The sequence below is a fragment of the Onychostruthus taczanowskii genome, unplaced genomic scaffold (assembly GCF_017590055.1).
Source record: "Onychostruthus taczanowskii isolate IOZ18803 unplaced genomic scaffold, ASM1759005v1 scaffold61, whole genome shotgun sequence".
Taxonomy (NCBI): Eukaryota; Metazoa; Chordata; class Aves; order Passeriformes; family Passeridae; genus Onychostruthus; species Onychostruthus taczanowskii.
In genome coordinates, this window is record NW_024503790.1 from 6,247,449 (window position 1) to 6,268,646 (window position 21,198).

The 21,198-nt window shown below is 47.3% G+C and overlaps 1 protein-coding gene across 1 annotated transcript in view; it reads right to left on the reverse strand.

Moving 5' to 3' along the window:
• Positions 1-20,021, reverse strand: part of RERE (arginine-glutamic acid dipeptide repeats) — a 130,434-nt gene extending 110,413 nt beyond the window's left edge. Inside the window, exons 1-2 of the mRNA XM_041419549.1 lie at positions 19,807-20,021; positions 1,582-2,052 (exon numbers count right to left, since the gene is read on the reverse strand). Of these exons, the coding sequence (XP_041275483.1) occupies positions 1,582-1,906 (325 nt within the window). The 5' untranslated portion in view covers positions 1,907-2,052; positions 19,807-20,021. The remainder of the gene's footprint in view (positions 1-1,581; positions 2,053-19,806) is intronic.
• Between the last annotated feature and the right edge of the window lie 1,177 nt (positions 20,022-21,198).

The following is a 21,198-nucleotide window of genomic DNA, read 5'->3' on the forward strand; positions in this document are numbered from 1 at the left end:
TCTGACTAATGCTGGTGGAGCTAAGTGCAAAGCAGGCTGCTCAGGGCTCCCGTGGGAGCAGCAGGATGGAATGTCCCAGCTGGACCTGCCCCACACACAGCACGGGCACCCTGAGCACCCACAGCACCAAACCTGCAGGCAGCAGCTCCAGCATCCCATCTGAGCCTGGAGATGGCTGCAGCTGAGCTGAGCAGCTCCCCACGGAAAACCAGAGGGGACCTGACCTCACTGGCTCCCTGCTTCCACCTGAATCCATCTCTGCTCTGCCCCAGCAGGACATGAACCTTCCTGGCTCCCTGCTTCCACCTGAATCCATCTCTGCTCTGCCCCAGCAGGATATGAACCTCACTGGCTCCCTGCTTCCACCTGAATCCATCTCTGCTCTGCCCCAGCAGTGCCCCAGCAGGACGTGAACCTTCCTGGCTCCCTGCTTCCATGTGAATCCATCTCTGCTCTGCCCCAGCAGGATATGAACCTTCCTGGCTCCCTGTTCCCAGTCTGAATCCATCTCTGCTCTGCCCCAGCAGGACATGAACCTCACTGGCTCCCTGCTTCCACCTGAATCCATCTGTGCTCTGCCCCAGCAGGACATGAACCTTCCTGGCTCCCTGCTTCCACCTGAATCCATCTCTGCTCTGCCCCAGCAGGACATGAACCTTCCTGGCTCCCTGTTCCCGGTCTGAATCCATCTCTGCTCTGCCCCACCAGTGCCACTGCAGGATCTGACCTCGCTGGCTCCCTGTTCCCAGTCTGAATCCATCTCCACTCTGCCCCAGCAGGATATGAACCTGCCAGGGCCCTTCAGCAGTGCTGCCAAAACAACCCCAGCCTGTGGGGAACAAACTCCAGGCAGCACTTTCAAAGAGCTGTGCAGACAGACAGGGAAGCTTGGACTCACAAATGGGAGCTGGGTGATCTCATTTCAAGGGCAGTTTGAGGAAAACATTCCCTGGCAGCAGGCACAGGTTAGACCTTGACACCTTACATGAGAGCCTAAAAACTTCCTGTGAGCTTGGCAGTAATTAAGAGGCACATCCAAGACATGCAGAGCCCACTGAAGGCTGCTGGTGCTGTCCCCACACATCCCTGATTCCAGCACAGGCACAGCCAGGAATGAGGGGTGAAACCAGGGCAAGAGCAGCTCTGAGATGCTCACTCATCTGGGTTCCATTTCCCAGAGCAATCAGAGATTCCCAGAAAAGCTTGCCAGAAAGGTTGAGGATGTGTCCACACCCCCAGCTCAGAGCAGGTCTCGCTCCAAAGTGGGAGTGAAACATTTAATGCATTATCCAATTTAGTTCCCAAACTCCCAGGGACAGAGATTCCATGCGATACACAGATAATTAACGCAGCAGGAAGCAGAAAGGGTGGCTCTTTTCCAGAGGGGAGCCAAGCTCCTTCCCACAAATCACCACGAGACACAGCCAGGAGCTCTCCATGCCCACCCACGTCTGTGCGAAGGGGAAGGCAGCAGCCTGCCCAGGACTGGGGTAACCCCAGTTCCCAGGAGCACACCGGCCAGCCCTGGAGCACCAGAGCCAACACCAAATGAGATTTCCACCATTTTACCACGTTCCTCACCTCCAGGCCTGTACACCACGTCGTCCTCGGTGATGAAGGACGTGATCTCGCCGTTGTCGGTCCTCTCGTAGCGCGACTTCTTCTTGGGGGGTTTCTTCTTGCTCTTCTTGGTGGACTCCTCGGTGGTGGCACTGTTGTTGTCATTGTCCTCGTCCTCGCTGTGCTCGCTCTCGGCGTAGTTCTTGGCACCTCCCTCCAAGGTGCAGCTGCGCCGCGGCCGCGAGTTCTCGCTCTCCCGCGCCTTGTCCCGCTTGTCCCGCTCCTTGTCCCGGTCCCTGTCCCTGTCCTTCTCTTTGTCTTTGTCTTTCTCCTTGTCTGCTGTCATGATTCGCCACGTGCCTTCTTCTGTCCTCTCACGGCTGGGCCTCCGTGAAAGGTAGACAGTGAGCCTGGGCTTCAGTCTTCTGAATTTCTCACTCAAAGCCAGGAAAAATTCAACCACTCCAGCAACCCCAGCGTTTTAAAAAGGTTCTTGAGGAGGTGAGGGGAGAGAAAGAGGGAAAAAGCCCATGTTAGTATTCCAAATTCCTTCAATTCCGTAAGATAAAAATTAAAACCGAGCAAAACCCCACATCCTAAAGCAATTCAGTGTGGAAGGCACAAGCAGTAAAACACAAAGCAGCCTTTTGAAGACTTCACAGAAATGGTAACTTCAGTGTCTGGAAATGTTTGAAGCTACCTCCATCCTCCAAAAAGATCCCTCAATTCCTTAAAAAAATCCTTCAGCTGGCTGCAGACACGCAGGAACTTCTGGGATGGGGAGTGCCCACTGAGGAAAGTGCCCACAACTTTATACCTGGAGCTAGCAGGGAGCGTGCCAGTGCCAAAAACAAAAGCCATAAAGCATTTCTAAAAGGACAAGTGCAAAGAGGAAGAGTCTCCAGCTCTCCTCTGGAAGCAAATGAGGGAGTTCAGCAAAAGGCAGTATTGTTTTACATCTCACCACCACTCACAAGCAGTGCCCTACAAAGCTGGTACAGGGTAAGGGATGCCATCTGCCACTTCCAGGGCAATCTGTTAGCAAGTCCTGCCCCTACCCTGCTTTGCCAAAAATAGAGCTAACCTGTAATCCACAGATTACAGGAATTAATTAATTGAAACCGAACCAAACCACAGTAGTTACAACTGCACTAACAAAATCTGCTTTTCCATGAATAAAACCAGAACCTTTCGTGAAAGGAGGATATTTCAAAAAGGAGGCATTCAACTCACAAAGCTAAATTATCTTTTTTTTTCCTCCTAATTCACCAATAATGCTGAATCTCCCACATTAGGTTCCTAAATTTCCAGGAAGCTACTACGTGGTGCAACTCAGAATTAGCCCACGGTGTAGGATGTCTGAAAGGCAGGGACCTGAGAACATTGATTGCTCATGCATTAAGCTTTTGAAACCACATCAGAGAAGGAAAAAGGCTGGTTTGATTTTTGAGAAGTCAGCTGAGGAGTCCCTGATCCCGGGCACTGGAAATTCCTTCAGTCCAGATCTCAGCCCTCAATGCTCCTGCCCCTGCTGGAGAGACAAACAGAAAAGAGAGACAAACAGAAAAGAGAGACAAACAGAAAAGAGAGACAAACAGAAAAGAGAGACAAACAGAAAAGAGAGACAACCAGAAGAGACAAATTGCTGCTGCAGGGAGGCTGTGCCTGGCTCTCAGGTAGGAGATGATGCTGTTTGCTCTGCCCCCAGCAGCTCTGACAGCTCCCAGGGGATGTGATGGAACTGCAGGGCAGAACACCTCCGTGAGCCTGCCAGGGAATGCTGAGAGCTGCAGGGATTCAGGAATTCCAGAGGGGAGGGAATTCCCCAGCAGCAAAGCTTGGGGTTTTTCCTATTGCTGCTCATACAAAGATCACTTCAGTGAGAGGATCACAACTGCAGCACAAGCACCTTCCTTGGGCTGCCAAGTGCAAAATGTCCATTTTTTTTCCTTTAAATCGTTTCCAATTAAAACAATCCCCATCAGTCACCATTTCATAACTGAGGATGGGCAGTAAATGACAGAGAGAGCAAGTCTGAAGCCTGGCCAGCTCCAGGGCTCCTCCTCGAAGCCTCAGGATGAAAAGCTAAGAAGGTGCCAACCACCCCACACCTCAAAACTTGAAGGCAAAATGATTTTAAATGTCTTAGGGACAAATAAAAAACTTGATTAGTAACTGACAGATAATGTATCCACGTTTATTTGACCTGCATCTGAAACACTCCGAGCTCCACCTCGTATTGTGTAAGCCTCAAGGAGCCAGAGCTGTGCAAACAATTCTGAGAAAGCCACAATTCCAGCGCAGGCTGCTGCTCCTTGCTAAACTTTCATTTGGAAGTAAATGTCAAGTGAAGCACTTTTCAGCAGTGGAGCCTGTCCTGAGGCCGACAGCACAGCAAACCCTGTCAGCCTGCTGGGTAAAGCACTCCACACAAATCCTGCAGTGTTTTTATTACAAGTCCAATTATTTCAGCAGTGGAGCCTGTCCTGAGGCCGACAGCACAGCAAACCCTGTCAGCCTGCTGGGTAAAGCACTCCACAGTGTTTTTATTACAAGTCCAATTGCTCTGGGGATCTTTCTTTCCTGGGTTTATTTTCTTTGCACAACACAGTTTTGCATAGAGGAGTAACACTGAATAAACAAACACCACGTTGAGATTATTTCATTTACTGGAGGGCTGTGCAAGAAGCAGTGTGTGCCACACTTTGCTCAGCCTGCTCATCTGTGAAATTTCCACTCAAATGGCCACTTTCCTCCCAGCTCCCACTTCAGAGATCCCATAAAAAATAATTTTCACAGCCATTGCTTTCCTACATAAATATATCACATTTCCAAGACGATTTCACTCCAAATACTCAACTTCAAAAGATTTGGCAGGATTAAACTAACACCACCACGAAGCACTGACTACTTTGTCTAAGAATAAAGCAGTCCACAACTTTCAGAGTAGCTGCACCAGGAAAAATCCACCCCTCACACGTTCTTTCTTCACCCACCACAGAACAGGAAGCTGCTACAAACTCTTTACCAAAATGTGAGCCCTGTGAAAGCTCCTCGCTGACTCAACATCACTCTGCAGCTGCTGAGTGGGCTCAGGGCTTGTGCAGTGAGGAATGAACACCCAAAATCCAGCGTGACAGAAACCACAGGAGCACCGGGAGCCTTTTTCTGCTCCCTGCAGTGCTGCAAGTCAGGACATCTTTCTGGATGCCTTGGATGTCTTAAAGCTCCAGCAGGGGCTCAGAGACCCTGGTAGAAAGCTAAAGACACTTGGAAATTTGATCTTAATCTATGGAGCAAATTACCAACTTTGTATGAAGAATTCCAGGTCACAAAAGTTTAAGTAGCATAGCAGTAGCAATCACAGGGTGAAGGCAAAAATTTTGGAGCACTGTACAGGGAGGTTTTAAACCTTATACAGGGGGGTTTGGGGTTCTGTACATGGGGGTCAGGGGGTCTGAGATGGAGGGATTTGGGCGTGCCCTGTCCTTCTTCTTTCTTCTCCCTGGCATTCAGGGATGATGTTGACACTCACAGATTGGTTTAGGGTAGAAAGTCACTGTCTAACACAGGTGATAGGTATTGGAAAGTAACTGTAAACATGGTATAGGTACTTTTTAGTATAAAAGACAGCACCAGCCTGAGAGGGGAAAGAGTGCACTCAGCTGTCCTGCTGAACAGACCTCGGCTGGGCAGAGAGAAAACATTGTAGATAAGAATTAACAAACAAGATTGAAGACCGAAAACCTGAGAGTCCAGACTCATCCTCCGAATCACAGCCACCCAGAACCACTTTTCCTGTATGGGGGCAGAGCCAAATAACAGCAACCATCCAACACGGATGCTGGATTTGGGATTAGGGCAGCGCTGAAATCCTGGTGGGGTTTGCCAGGCTCTGGCCCTGCGGTTTCTGGGCATTTTCCCTGGCAGCTGCTCCTGTCCCTCTGCCCAGCCCAGCAGGAATTGCCCTGCAGGTAACTCCTGACACAGGGAATTCATCCCAGGAACAAGCCAAGGAGCCTCAAAGGGAACAAGCACTTCACACAGCTCAGTGTGCCATACAAAGGAGAGGGAGAACAGCCCCCATCCATTATTTGCTCAATGCAAGTTGAAAAACACAAACATTAACTTCATTGCAATCACACCAAAAGACATTTTTGTTGTTATTTTCTAACTCGAGCCTCAGGATATGGCCATTTCAATGAGTTTATTACATGCACTCTGGGATAACTTTATCTCCACCCACTCTGCTATCAGACTTGTGAGGTCTTTTTTATCCTGAATTGTTTAGAGATCAAACAGAGCCAAAAATGTGTTTGCAGTTATTCACTGAAGTCTCCCATTCTCTGCTTTGGAGCAGAAAATTCAGACACTGACAATGTCCCATCATAGTCAAATCTTGATATTTCTGTTAAAATGCTCAGGTCTCCAGTGATGAGGAAATGAGAATTTCCCACCAGGATTTTGGAGAAATCCAGCAGGCACAATTTAACCTTTACCTTCATCTAATAATCTCAACTGCAGAAGTTCATAATCATTATTTTCAACTGACCATTACCCCATATTCACCTGGTTCATTTCCCCACATCTCCCCACCCCCAGCATTTTAAATCTAGTTCAAATTAAAGTTTCAACTTTTTTTACAGCCACAAAACCCCTCTCACACTCAAGCCCAGCCTGGAGAGGAGGATTTTGCTACTCCCACAAGTCACCTGCTCCACAGAGTTATTTTGTCTGGACACCTGGAAACCCCTGTCAGAGCAAAAGGCACATATAGCACCACTCTGCACATTAAGTACTTAAACCTCTTAACCAGAATTAAAGAGTCAGGTTTTAAAGATAATGTGAAAGCAAGTCCACCAGAAATGCTACAAGACTGTAGAGGAAGGCACCTAAGAAGGCAGGGCACCTAAAAATATGGAGAAGAGCTCCTTTTTCTTATTTAAGCTAGACAGATAAATCTTTTAACAAGATTTGTTTGGTCATGTGTTCCCAGTCTTAATAAACACAACAGGACCATTCTTCTGTAAGCTTTTAGTCTCATATTGCCAGATAAAAAGGCACTGTTTTCAACAAATGCCAGATTAAAGGAACCATGTGCTGCCACTGCTACAGTTCCTGCCACAGAGCTTTTCTAATTTTGATGTCAAGGAAGAATTTTAACTCAGTTTAAGTGCAAGGGATTGAAACTTAAAAAGAGAAAACAGCCCATAAAGGTTTCCCCGTATATTTTTAAGGTTTTAGGAACTGCTTTAAGCAAAGCTCTGAGATCACTTGTGAAAAATGACACAAATTAGAAGAGAAGCAGAGCTGAACTCCAGGAATGCAGGAGCTGTGGCTCAGAGCAGGGGACTCTCCACACAGCCCACCCTGATAAAGCTCATTATTGCACCTTTAACCTCCAGCTTTCAGGGCACACTGGGAACATCTGCTATCAACTTTCTCCCACATTCCTCCCCTATCGCCTGCTTGCCATGGAAAATATGAGCTGCAGAGGGACCAAGTGCATGAAGAGCTGGTGTGGGATATCCCCCAGAATATTCCCCACTCCCAGGGTCCATTCCTCATCTCACACTGCCAGCACTGACAACAACACAGCACACAGGGCAAACTCAGAGAGCTGCACAGCAGGGGAGGAAAAACGGGGGGAAAGTAAGAAAAAAAGGAGAAGGGAGTACAGCAGGAGTTTTACCCCACTATTCTTGGACAGTTTTTCACTGTTGGGGTGAGATTCTACTAAAGACACTTGCCCCAACTTTGAAAATCCAGATCCTGCTGGGTTTACCTACAGAATTTTCCAAGCACCACACACAGAGCCAAAACACAGATCTCTCCCTGCCAGTAGTACACAAACACACATAAAACATTTTCCCCATAACATTAATGCCCCAGTCAGTAAAAAATGCTCAATTTCCTCCTCTGTGCCAACCCTGCTGGTGCCCAGTGGGCGCTGAAGGGTCCCACTGCCTATTCTGTTATGCTCAGGGGACAATGCTCGGACCCCCCTGGGAAAAAAGATTTGCTTAAAGTCTTAAAAAGCCCTTAGGAGTGTCTCCAGTGATTTATGTGCCTCTTATCAGCTGCCTCCCTTATCTCCTTCCCTGGTTTGGAGTTTACAACACAAACACAGCCCTGGGACGATGTGGCCAGCACTGGTCACTTGAGTTACACTCGTACAGCCCCCAGCCCCTGCCAGAACATGAATTAAAGTGTTTGCTGCCTTTGGGTGCCCTGTGCCCCCCATCCCCAGGGCAGGGGGAGCAGGCAGCCCTGCTCCATCAGCCCCTCAGTGCTGGGAGGTCACTGCCACCCCAGGCACACAATTCCAGGTGTTTCCCATGACAGGCAGTGACCTCTCCTTCCCCCCTGCTATTTACCCAAGTTGACCTGAGCAAAGCAAACAGGAGATCTCACATTTCTGAGCCAGGGCTCAGCTCCCCTGCACATTCCAGCCACACTGACACAGCCCTGGCTGGGCACGGCTCTGAGGGTTGGGCTCAGGGGCTGTGTGACTCTCCAGACAGCTCAGATAAGACCTAAGGTCCTCTATTCAACACAACCCTGATGCTACACAACTCAAAGGAACGGGGCAAGAGCGGCCAAGCAAGATTTCACAGGGCAGAAACACCCCTGCACTCATGAGAGAAAAGTGCCAGGTTATTGCTGTGTCCTCAGTCACCTCCTCAAGAGGGAACTGCCAGGGAAGCACCAGGAAATCCTGAGGTTTTTAAGGACCCAAGACAGCAAAGTAACATTTCCCTTTGTGTTATTCCAGTGGGCATAGGGAGGACAAGTGGAACAACTTTCTATTTGTGAGAGGTCAGGAATTCAGTGAGGTCTGACAGTGAAATTCTACAAGAGTCAGCTTTGAGCACAGAGCAGACTGAAGGGCTGGGCATGAGATTTGGGGTGAACACATCAGCTCCTTCCTCCTCCAAAAATGGATGGGCAATTTCTGCACCACATCCACAGCACTGAAGTTCCAACACCTGCTTTTGGACAGTTTTACACACAGGCTCCCACGAAAGTGATGCCATCCCAAATAAGCCACATTTTCTCTCTGGTTCACGAGCAGCAACATAAAATCCTGGCAGTCTCAGAAAGCTTCCGCACTGCCAAAATTAGCAGATAAATTAGCCAGGCTTTCTGTTCCATTACTGCTGGGTGAGGAAGGCAGGAACAGCAGGGGCTGCTCGCTCTGGCTGTGACACCCAGGACAGCCAGGACAGCCTCTCCCAAAGCCCTTCCAGCCCAGCAGGCTCCCCAAGGGGCTTTGGGGTGACTCCAGGAGCAGAGAGCAGCCCAGCTGCAGGGCCAGGAGGGGAGCACAGCCTTCAGCTCCAGCCTCCAAGTGTTTGCTCAGGGCTCCTTTGTCATTTCAGAGCTGCTTTAATGGCCTCTGGACTCCTAACACACGGGAGCAAACAGACAATAAATACGTGTATTTACCCTTCTCTGAAGTCATTCACTTAATCTAAGTGATTACCACAAGCCAGGGCTGAGTAATGGAGAGCAGTCATCCCATCACACCATTAAAAACCAGAACTTTCAAAAATGACCATATAATGTGGGATAACTCCCTGCTGTGATGCAGGATAACTCCCCTTTTAGGGGAGAACAGGCCCACGGGCCCTGCAGAAGCTGCTGTTAAAACAAGAACAATTATCTGGGGAACCTGAAGTCATCTGGAGCCATGAAAACATCTGCATTATGAGGTTGCTTAACAACATTTAAAACAGGGGGGAAAAAAAAAGTTGAACAAAAACTTGTTGTTCTACACAGCAATTTATTTTGAGTAGGGAGACAGACTTTGAGAAGCAACAAGGGTAAACCCTGAAAAAACATGCAGATGGATTTCCTGACAGGCAAGTCTGTGGCAAAAAAAAAAGAGAAGTCTGTAGTATTGTTACTAAAATAGGTGAAATAAAAACATTCCAAAGTGCTGTAAATTCAGATCTGGGAAATACCAACAAAGAAATCAAAGCATAAAGAGGAATTCCTGGCACACAATAACAGCCAAGCCAATGGTAACAGGAAAGAATCCTTCCACAGAACAGAACCACGTGTCCCTCTCAGAACAGCCCTGGTTTTATGGGATGCCTGATTATTGAAGCCACCAGTACATCACCCTTTGCTGCCTGTAGGTCACTTATTTTGAGACAAAAATGAATTCTGCACGATGCTGACCACATTCACTTGTGGGTGTTTATAGAACCAGCCCATTGCTGTTCTGCAAGTGGAACTCGTCTCCAACTCTCAACTAATTCCAGTTTCCATTCTAAATTTTATTTTGGTGCCTCCATCCCTGGAACATGTCTACAAATATCTACCAAACTGTCCCTCCCTGCATGTTTTTAGCTGAGCTTTTCTCCATTGGATGTTTCATTTTTAAATGGCTGAACACTCAGCTGTCCCCTCACAATCCTTTCATCCTCCAGAAAGCTTCAAACTATAGTTATTTAAATCACCCAAAAGAGAACTAGATCTGGTTATTTTTGGAAAACCCCTTTGAGCAGGAAAGGCAAAACCTCTGGTCTTCAGCCACATGAGCTGTTTTATTTAACTCCAGACACAGTTGTGCATCTGAGCCTCTCAAAAGGGAAGAGTAACTGCAGGGTGGGCTCGCACCACCAGCTGCCTGACCAGACATTCCCAGGGAAACGTGCCTATAATTAAAGCCATTTCTCTCTAAAGAAAGCAGCATCCTGAGATTTAGAGACTATCTGTAAGACTAACTAGAGCTGTGCCACTTAAGTGCTCCATAAAATTCCCTACCAGCGGAAACAAAGAAATCCTGCTCCCAGCCAAAGGGCAGAGGATGGTACCAGGTTATCAGGATGAGCGAGAGATATTGAGAGGACATTTTTTTCTTGCCCACTGTTTTAAAACACTTGATGCATAAGCATGAAGACAGATGACATTTCTGTCTGGAGATGCTGTCTTTAATTTCAGCCATTGGTCTCATTTCTCCGAGGAGCAGCTTATTTTGGTTAATGACAGAGCAGACGTCAGAGCTGCCTCCCTTCCCTTCCCTTCCCTGCGAGGTGCCCAGCCCAGAGCAGAGGCTGCTGCAATCAGGAGATTAAGTGTGCTTATTCATGTGTGAAATGCAGGCCTGAGCCCTGGCTCACATCAGAGCCTGGCTGCAGCTATTCCTCATCTGAACAACTGAGATGGGCTCAATTACACCTGCCTTCCTCCACTGCAGCACAGACAACACTCATCAACACCCAGCATTTACACAAACACTCATAAATAGCCAGCATTTACAGAAACACTCATAAATAGCCAGCATTTAAAGAAACACTCATAAATACCCAGCATTTAAAGAAACACTCATAAATAGCCAGCATTTAAAGCAGCAAACCTCGCTGGGGCAAGGGTGACCTCTGATCTTTCATCTCGCAGCAGGTTCTGCCACGAGGCAGCAGGAAAATGATTTGAAAAGCAAACAGACACAATCCTGTGCAAGGAAGAGGAAGCACGGAGCTGTCAGACAAAGGTGTACTGCTTAAAAAGAAGTTAGTCAGCAGCAGTCCTACACAAGAGCTCCTTATCCCCCGGGTTCCTGCTGAAGGGCTCCAAACACGTGTTAAAAGGTATTTGCAAAGAGGGTCTGTGTTTCAAGGGATCATATGAGCTCTTGCATGACCTTAAGTGAGAGAAACCAAAGCTGTCAATGTCAGCCTTTGACTTCCAACATATTTTCACCCCAGAACTGCATCTCAGAGTCTCCCACACATCCCTCTGCCCGAGGTGAACTTGCCAAAGAAGCCCCACTCTGCCCAGCTCCCCAACTCCACAAACACCAATTTCCCAGTGCCCCAAGGCCATCCGATGGCCTCTCACTGCACTGACTTTCACAGCCTTTTTCCCTTCTGTCTGGTTTGCTTTTCTGGAAGTCAGAAAGGTTCCTTCTAAAAAAAAAAACAGAACATAGTTTCAAAGACAACTGACAAATTCATCTTCTCTCCAGCCACATCACTGCTCCTGGGCAACAACCAACTGAGTTCCTGAGTAGATTTTAAGCACTGCTTTTTTTAAAAGGACCAGCTGTCAGCTCTCACACATTGGGTGTTTCAACTCGACAAAATTATGTTCAAATGCTACAGCAGTGACCCCATCAGTGCCCAGCTACCCACTGCTAATGAGCCCACTGAAAGGGGCTTCACCACTGGCCCCACCTTCCATGAGAAGAAATTAAAAAAAAAAATATTAAGAAATGCTCCAAGTGATTAATCTGCTTCTAATCTACACCAAGAGGAAATACTTTAACACTGCATGAAATAACTCCTGGCTGTGGTCACGCTCCAGACATTAATATCATTTCTCCTGGCAGGGCTCTCAGCAGAGGCTCTGAGCTCCAGCGTGGCTCAGGCAGGATCTGCTGTGGCAGCATCCCTGTTCTTGGGGCTGATCTTGTAAGCTGCTGAGAACAAGGCTGCAGAGTAAGACCTTAAGCCATTAAGCACAGAATAACCAATGCAAATAACCACTAAGCTACACATGAAGTGGGGTGGCCTCGCTCACACTGTGGTACCACCACACCTCAGCACTTGCCACCAGCAAAACCAGGACACGGCACAGGCCCTGGGGCAGCAGTTTGGCTTTGTGGCCTTGTACACAGGAAATAAAATTGAAAAAAATAAAAAAGAAAACCTTCCCAGCTTTCATAATGACACACTAATAGTCCATGACATGCAAATGAAGATCGCACAAGCCATGTCTCATACTGAAAACACCCTCCAAATGGAGGCTGTTTTCCTGAAATGAAGCAATATGAAACTCCTGACTCAGTTTTCAAGGTGAAGCTTTAAGGTTAGGCACCACTAACAGCTCTGAAACAACACTAAATGTTTAATAAAGCAACCTGCAGTGGAGGAGACACCAGACTGAGCAGAGCACCACAAACTGTTCAGAGCAGTGTTTGATCCACTCTGACCAAGGAAAGCCTTTCAAGACCTTCTTTATTCCCACAACAACAAAACTGGGCTTACCATATCTCCTTGCTCTTTCAAACGAAAAACCTGTGATCCCTCAGCAACCAAAGGCAGCAAAACAAATGACATGATTTATTAGGGATCTGATGCACCGAAGTTTTCCTTGTAAAAGCCCAGCTTTGAAGACTCTTGCCTGCGAAGCTCCCATCACTGGCTGCAGGGAGCAGCTGAACAAGCAGCAGTGAGAAGGATGTCCTGTCAGGCAGTGTTTTCTCAAACACTAACCTAATCAGGAGCTGACTTAAGAGCTGCTTTCAAAATACTACACAGGAAAATTCACTAGGTGCCAGTTGCCCAAGCAACTGGGACCTAATTAAATCCAGCCAGCACTTGAGGGATTAGGCAGTTTTCTCCTGCCGTCCTCCAGCCTCTCCCCTGAGATAACACACAGCCATGCTCAGATTTATTACTTGCTGACTGCTTCTCACATATGCTGATCTGGCCTTTGAATCAGAATGAACTTGGCTAGAAGTGACATTTCAAAACTGTTTTCAAAGTTATCTACTATTTTTTATTCAAAACGTGAAATAAGAAGTAATGGAGAGCATTTCAGTATCTAATGGTATGGATAAGACCAAGAAAAAAGAAACTTTTAGAAGGGTATTTCTCAAGCTCTCAGCCCAACAGCCAAGCGAGAAACTTTTTCATTATTTCCCACTAGTGCTGTGTGTACTATTTCTTTGTCCACTGCTTCCCAGACAGGGATAACTCCACACTTGCTGCTCAGAGTTTTTAAAAAACCTCCCATAACAGTCTTTTTGGAGAGGGAACAAAAAAAAAAAAAAAACAACACCAAACCAAAACCTCCAGAAAACAACACATCAAAGAAAAAACCCCAAACAAAGCAAAAACCACAGCAAGAGTTCTAAGAAAAAAATCCCTACATAAATCTAGACAAAAAATCCCCTAACATAACCACTATCTTCCTCACACATTATGCTTCAAAACAAAAATAAACTGAAGTTGTCACAAGCACCATTTAGGCTGGAAGAGGCAGGAAAATTTCAACCCTCTCCTAAAGACAACCTCGAGGAAGTTTTTATTAGCTGTTTTATTCCTCACCTCTCCAGGGCTGAAGCCCTTGTTTGTGTGCCCAGAAGAACAGGGAGAACACTTCAAAGATCCAGGGAAGGGCTGTCCCACGAGAGCCACAGCTCCACATCCATCCCAGGGAGGGTTCCACAGAGGAAAAAGCCCTCAGAGTTTTATTAACCTGACACACAGCGCTTCTAATTCATCCCCAGCAACTCTCTCCACTTAAACAGAGATGTGCACTGAACATTTATTTCCCTGTCAGGAGCTCTGTCACGCTCCTGAAATCCCAAACCGCTGTGGAGACCCCCACGAGTGAGCACAACACGAGTTATATTTTCATATTTACCTTTGGCACCTCGGATGCCACAGCAAGGCCTGGGAAGAGCCCAGCCAAAAGCGTGGATTCAAACCTTTGGCACCTCGGATGCCACAGCAAGGCCTGGGAAGAGCCCAGCCAAAAGCATGGATTCAAGAATTCAAGTTTTGTGCCAAAAGACAACTTCATACAGCGTTTGTTAAAAAAAAAAAGCTGAAGTCTGAAGTTCAGCCTGTGCACGTTTAGCTGCATTCCCATTTATATTGCTGACTCCATGCCCCAAAAATCCACAGGAAGTGCTTTTAGCAGCTCCTGGAGGTGTACACCTTCCTAGGGCAAACACAGGTACCAGAGGACAGACCTGACACGGCACACAGGTCCCAACCCTCCCAAACTCCAGTTCAACCACCTTCCCCAAGGTAAACCAGGCCGAGTTTGATTTACAACCACGGCTATATTTATTTTTCACATTGCTGTAGTCAAAAACGACGATAACTCAAAACACAGATCTCATTTTTTGCACTGAAGATAAAACTTATTTATTTTTTTTATCTCAAAAACTTCCCGGGAGCATGGGCCACGTGCTGAGCTACAAACTGAGGATAGTGACTGTTTTTTTGGGTTTTTTTTCCAAACATTAGCTTCTGTCAGAAGCACCAAGGGATGAGGCTGTAAAACCCTGCAGCTCCTCCATCCCATCCCTGTGGCTGAGCCCCACGGGGAAGGAGCAGACCCAAGGTGGAACACCCGAAAAACCTGCCCCAAACCCCGCACAAACACACGGTGGCTGAGCCCCACGGGGAAGGAGCAGACCCAAGGTGGAACACCAAAACACCCGAAAAACCTGCCCCAAGCCCCACACAAACACACAGCTTTTGGAAAACCAGCTGGGTTTCCAATGCTGCTGAGCATTTCCAACATGCTCAGGCTGAGATCACACAAAGGACGGTGCAATTCCTGCTAAATTCAGGCTCCAGAGTGTGCCAACAGCCTGCACCCCCTTCCCATACACCACTCACCATCACCTTATTGCACTGCGAAAGGGCAATTGCTTTCCCAACAACCTGATAACCTTGGGCTGCTCTTAACTCTTTAATACCGGTTTTAACTACTGGCCCGGGCTGGGGCTCCAATTTTAAGCCGGTTTCAGCAGTCTGATATTAAACACACAGGGAAAAATGAGCTCTGTCTCACACACTCTCACACATCAGCACACAAGACACCAAAGAACATTCAATTATTAAGCAGGAACTGCCATATATATATATAAAAAATCCATTCCCAGCTCTAATCTCGAAGGAATAGCTTTATTACCAGGAAATGGAAATCTGATTTTTGGCTCCTTTGTTAGATTTCAATAGGAAAAGGAGCAAATACAGTGTGTTTTGACTGCTTGGAAGAATAAATTCTGTAGGGATCTGTTACTATGTCAAACTCAGGGAAAAAAAAAGTCCCCCAACCTTAAGTGCTTGAATTGTATTGACTCATATCATGGCTCAGCCATCCCCACACTGATCTCACTGCTCGCTGGGGCACTGTGCTCATCAGGCACTGAGCAAAGCCAGGAAACTTCTCAACAGCAAAAACCACAGCCAGCCGAGTTCCCAGCTTCAATTTGTGCCTGGCTTTAAAAACCTGCTGTGGGCAGGCACAGAAATGCAGAGAACTTCCCACAGTAAGGACAGAACTGCAGATGCTGCTGGAACACTTACTGCCTATTAGCAAAATTTCAGTTTTATTTCAGAAAAACAAGTAATTTTGATCTCTACAAATAAGCAAATTCACCAAGGAAACACTGCCAAAACCAAGGCATTTTTTTCTTGCTAGTCTCAAGAAAATTCAAATCAGCATTTAAGACAAAATGTATTTCATGTACAAAATTGGTGTTACAGACGCAGCAATTATCTGCACCAAAATTGGTTGCTTTCAGTAAAAGGTTTATCTAATCACAGCTTTTTACAGTCAGCTCATTTTAAAAAAAGGGAAAAATAAGGAATGAAAAACCTGCAAGTATCAAAACTTTTAGGCCCCAGTACTAACACATTCCAGATTTGTTATTTCACACTGGATTGTCATCTTATGAAAATGAAAGTGATATCCATTCACAGAAGACTAATTAAACCAAGTTTCCTTTCAAAATTTGCCATTCCTTCCCCAGAGAAGAGCACAGCTACATCGTTAATGTTGAATTTACAGCCTCCACTTCTTCTGTACTTCTGCTAACATCAGAAAATGCCTGAATTCCAAACACACCAATTACACACAAAAACATTATGAGAGAATCTACACATCACAATCAAATACTAGCTATTCCACTAGTAAAACATTTATCCAATTACCAAGCCCTTTTCTCGGATAAACTTGACACAAATGTTTCCTAAGGAAGGCCAGCTTGTTTTAATCATTTACATTTTCCAACACTATTTGTTCTCACTTCGTATCCAAAGGTCACAACTCAAACCACTACCCCGGGCAAACTTTGGAATAAATACTATTTTTGTCCACTCTTCTGGAAAGAGTTTCACTTCTGCTAAGAAAGCTGAAGTTTGATAAACCAGATTTCCCTCCGATTCATTCAAGGTGCCTGACATTATATTTCATGAAGTTGTTCTGATAATGTGCATTTTATGGGTCCTCTTTATTTATCTGGGAGTGTTACATCATTAAAGGCTTTTCCAGTCTGTAGAAACAGAGAAATTTGTCCTGTGTTCTGAAATAGTGGAGAACCAGCCAAACAAGGAGCAAGGCCAAGCAAGGTCCAGGTGACACGGGTTTGGATTATCCAGCCCTGCTGACACAGCCCTGCTCCCCCAGTGCCCCTCCTGACATGCTTTTACACACATTAATAAAGATTTGCACATTAATCTGCCTGTTAGGGGCTGCTGATCACTCCAGGTGAGGCCTCCCCACTGCACTGAAGGTTTAAATCCACTCCCAGCAGAGCTTCAGGGTGCCTGCTGTCAGGACTACAGCAGTTTAGAAACCATTCCTCATTTTATTTACCTTTAAAACACAAAACAGAACCACTCAGCGCTCTCATGTGTCATTTACTGAGTCTGGCACTTGAAACACACACGGTGCGAGCGAAAATAAAAGTTACTTTAGAGCAGGAATAGGTATTTTGGCCAGAACATTGCAGCTCACAAAAACTAATAATAAAAGTGATGTGCAGCTTGCTGACCCTGTCCCAGGGGTGAGCCAGCCCCAGGAAAGTCAGGCTGGGTGTCTGCAGCACCACAGAATTCCTGCTGCTCTGTCCCAGCCCTGAGTGTCCCCCAGCAGTCCCAGTCCTGAGCTCAGCCAAGCTGGGCTTTGTTGAACCCAAAGCTTGCCTGGGACAGCAGCAACAGGCAGGGTTTGTCAGGGGCCACTGGCCAGAGGGACACAGCCACCAGCTGGGGGACTCCAGCAGCCCTTTCCAACCTAAATAAAACAGTATTTATCCCCAAGTGTGCCTGGAGTTTGAGTTCTCACCTTTGGATGCAAAAGCTAACCCTAACGCCTAATGCTCCAAAGGCACAGCCTTCATCTGAAAATCACCTGGCCAAAAGAGCAGTGCACAACCAACAGCCTGCACCTTTCTCACCAGCCTTTCTTCACCAACACTGGCTCTCAGAAATGTCCTGTCAGCCACACATATCAACAAGTTACAGAACGCTGCTCTGCACTAAAACTCAACAGTGTGTGCCTTCCAATCCAGCACACACCGCATCAGCAGAACCCCCCAACATCTCCTGCACTCCCAGAACAATTAACAATTAACGTGTGCACACTGACCTAACGCAGAGCCAGCTCTCTAAAGCTGTAGAGCCATTAAAGATTTGAACAGTAAGAAATGTAGAGGTTACTCCTGGAGCAGAACAATGGGTAACACACACCCCCCTCCACCCCAAAGATAAGGAGGTTTGGGATTAGATCAGCGATAAACAGCTTATTTCCTTCCCCACACACAGAAAGCCAACGCAGGCTCTCTGGCAGGGAGCTGTTAAGCACTCATCAGCAGACAAAGCCCCATCTTTGTCACCTTCACACAAACAAAAGTAAGCAAAAGAGGGTTGGAGAGGCACATCAAGGGATTCTCCACAACCTGTAGCAAAACTGCAAAGACAGGCGATGCGTTCTGACACAACAGCTGTACGCATCATTATGTTAATTAAAATTAAAGTCTCATCTACTTAGCGTACAAGCAATTCACTGAACCTTAGTGACAAAAGGAAGGAACCATTTCCTCAAAGGGACATAATCACACAAAACTGGAACAAGTTGTCTGCTCACACTGAAGGCCACAGCAGAAAGGAGATTGAAAACTATTCAAGAAACAGTCCTATTTTAAGCAAAACAAAGCACTATCAACTCTAAAACACACACAAAGGAAGTGGTCGGATAGATTACGTCAGCCTCGCCTCAATTCATAAATCCTAACCACAAAACAAGACAAATTCTGAGCTGCCTCTCTCTGGAATCCTGTTTAAAGCCAACACACGCAGTTTGGGTCTTAAAATACGCTCTCGAACAACACTCGCTGATGCATCACTTTCAAACAGCAACCGGGGGGTGAAAAAAAATTGTGTAATCCAAGTGAATTCTATCGTGCTGCCAGATCAAATAACATTTCGAGAAGTGCCTGCCAAGCACCCAGCCTGCCAGAGCACAATGAGCAACTCAAGTGCTCGGGACTGAAAACCACCTTTCACTGCTCCCAGAGATCTTTATGAAATAGTTTAAACGCTACCAAATTACAGAGTTGAAAAAAAAATAAATAAAAAAACAAATAAAAGCTTTTAAATGCTGCTCCTGCACGGCTCCCAGCTTGCTGTCAGGCATGTGGAACGCCTGTCTGCTGATAGTCGCTGGGCACCAGCATTGAAAAACGGCACTGCCTGCAAGAACAAAAACGGAGACAAACAAACGCCGAGTCTGGAACGAATTGCCTGCAGATTAAGGGCTTTGCATGGAACACGGCTGTCTGTGGGGCTGCAGGCCGGCGGGCTCCCAGAGGAAACCCGTGTGTGGAGCATCGGGAACCGCACTCCACCTCCACCCGCCACTTCCTTCTACTTCGTTAACGTGAAGTTTAGAACGACAAAGAAAGGAATTAAGTGGCCTTGTCAAGCGCCATTTCCACTCCCCGGCAATTAAAGCAGCCCCGTATGGCTGGAAGGAGCCGTCCAGCCGCACAACGCCCCACGCAGGGCACAGCCACATGGACTCCGGCCAGCTCAAAAACAACTGCAAAACAAAGCAGAGCTGCTTTCTTCCTCAGCAAACCAAGTGGCCGAGCAGCGCTCCTGTCGCTGTCTCAAACAGCATTAAACGTCGTTTAAAGAGTTACACCACACACTGTCCCAATTAGTGCTTCAAAGGCATTCCATTGTAGCCGGAGTAATGAAAAAGTACTTTCTTCCAGGATGAAGAAAATTGCAGTCCTTATCTCCACATCTCATTTGCTTTTAAAAAATCAGAATTAAACACAGCAGTCCGGTCACCCCAACTGTTTATATTTAGAACAGGGAGGTAAAGCATTTGTTATGGAAAAAGGAAAAAAAAAATACCCAACAACAACCGTGCAGCCTTTAAGAGCGCTCTGAACTTCCCAGGCCAACAACAACCTACACCCACGCCTCACCTACCAAGTCGATCCAACTTTTTCTGGAAAATAAATAAATAAATAAATAAAACAAACCAAAAAAAAAAAAAAACACCAACCAAAAAACTGGAGCAACCCAAAGCGGAAAAGAGAATTAAGCCAAGCCTTTCCTCCATCCAGGCAGTTATCGTTAGCCAGGTAACAATTAATCAACTTGCAGAGCAGCCTTAATTCTCCAGCTGGGAACACAACTTGCGAGGCACCGAGTCCCGCAGTCCTGGGGCTCGGGGGGCACGGGGGGCACTCACCGCGGCTCCGGCTGCGGCCGAGCCCCGAGCCCGAGCCCGGCCCCGCTCCGGGGAGGAGCGGCAGCAGCAGGAGGAGGAGGAGGAGGAGGAGGGCTCCGGGAAGGGCAGGCTCGGAGGAAGCGGGGCCGGCAGGCGCAGCTGCTGAACAAAAGGAGGCCCCTCCGCCGCCCAGCAGCTGCGGCCGGAGCCCAGCCGAGCGTCCCGGGCCCGCCGCCCCCTGGCCGGCCCCAGCTCCGCTCGCCGGGCTCGGCACCGGCTCGCGGCCGGCCCCGCTCCGCCTCCCGCCGGAACCGGGAGCGCCGTGATTGATGGCAGCGCTGGAACGGCACGGCACGGCACGGCACGGCATCCCCCGGGCCCGGGCTGGGCACACCGGGCAGCCCGGCACGGCACGGAACCGTCCTGGCCGGGGCCACGCTTTGCACGGGGATTTGGCACCGCTGCTTTCAATTAGTGAGCCATTTTGTTCCAATTCTTTCCTATGACGCCTTGCTGCCCCCCATTAGGAGCAGGAATGCATCTGCTTTTCATTGGATTTTTTATAAAGGATGAGTATTTATCGGACTGTGCATCTCCACGCAAACCTGTAACTCATCTCCCAATGTCTCGTGTTGTTCCTCCACACCATAACCATGACCTTTCAGTTGTTAGTACCGCCTTAATTTTAGAGCAGAGCTCTGCTATTTCCCTTGCAGAATAACATGCAAAACAAGTCATCTGTGTAATCCATTACCTTGGGGCAACATACACTTTATCCCTGCCGAGCAAATCCATTTCTTAGCCGTACAGTAATATTTTTCCTATAAAATAAATATGGGCGTACACCACCTCCGAGCTAGTTTTACAAAGCCAAGTTTAAAAAAAAATAGGAAAAAATTATAATCATTAAGGTTCACAGACCCGGTTAATTAGAGCAACACCCTCAAGTACTGCCTACCAACTTCATCTTTCCAGACGCTGCTAATTATTTGTAGTTGTGTATCTTCCCGCTATTTATCCATGCCCATTGCTACCATTTTCGTACTAGAGCCCAGGAGTCCTTCAGCAGACAAAGATCTAAGTCTGAAATTTATCCTGTACTTTCTAGAAACAGCTCCCTAAAAGCTGATTAATTCCAGCGCGCCCTGGCCGCGTCGCAGGGCTGCTGTGATCGATACAAATTGAGGGTGGTGCACTCTGCAATATTCATGGCACACCAGCTCCCCAAAAGGAGCCTGCCTTGGCCAGAGCTCTGTGACAGCCCCAAACCTGCCAGAGCTGGAACTCAGTCCTCCAGCCAGCACAAAGCCTTCAGCCTCGCTCCTCAACCTCCTCATCAAACGTGGCCCAGCACCTGGCAGATGTAGAAGGGAACTCGCTGCTCCAGAGTGTATTTAAATCAGACTTCCAAAA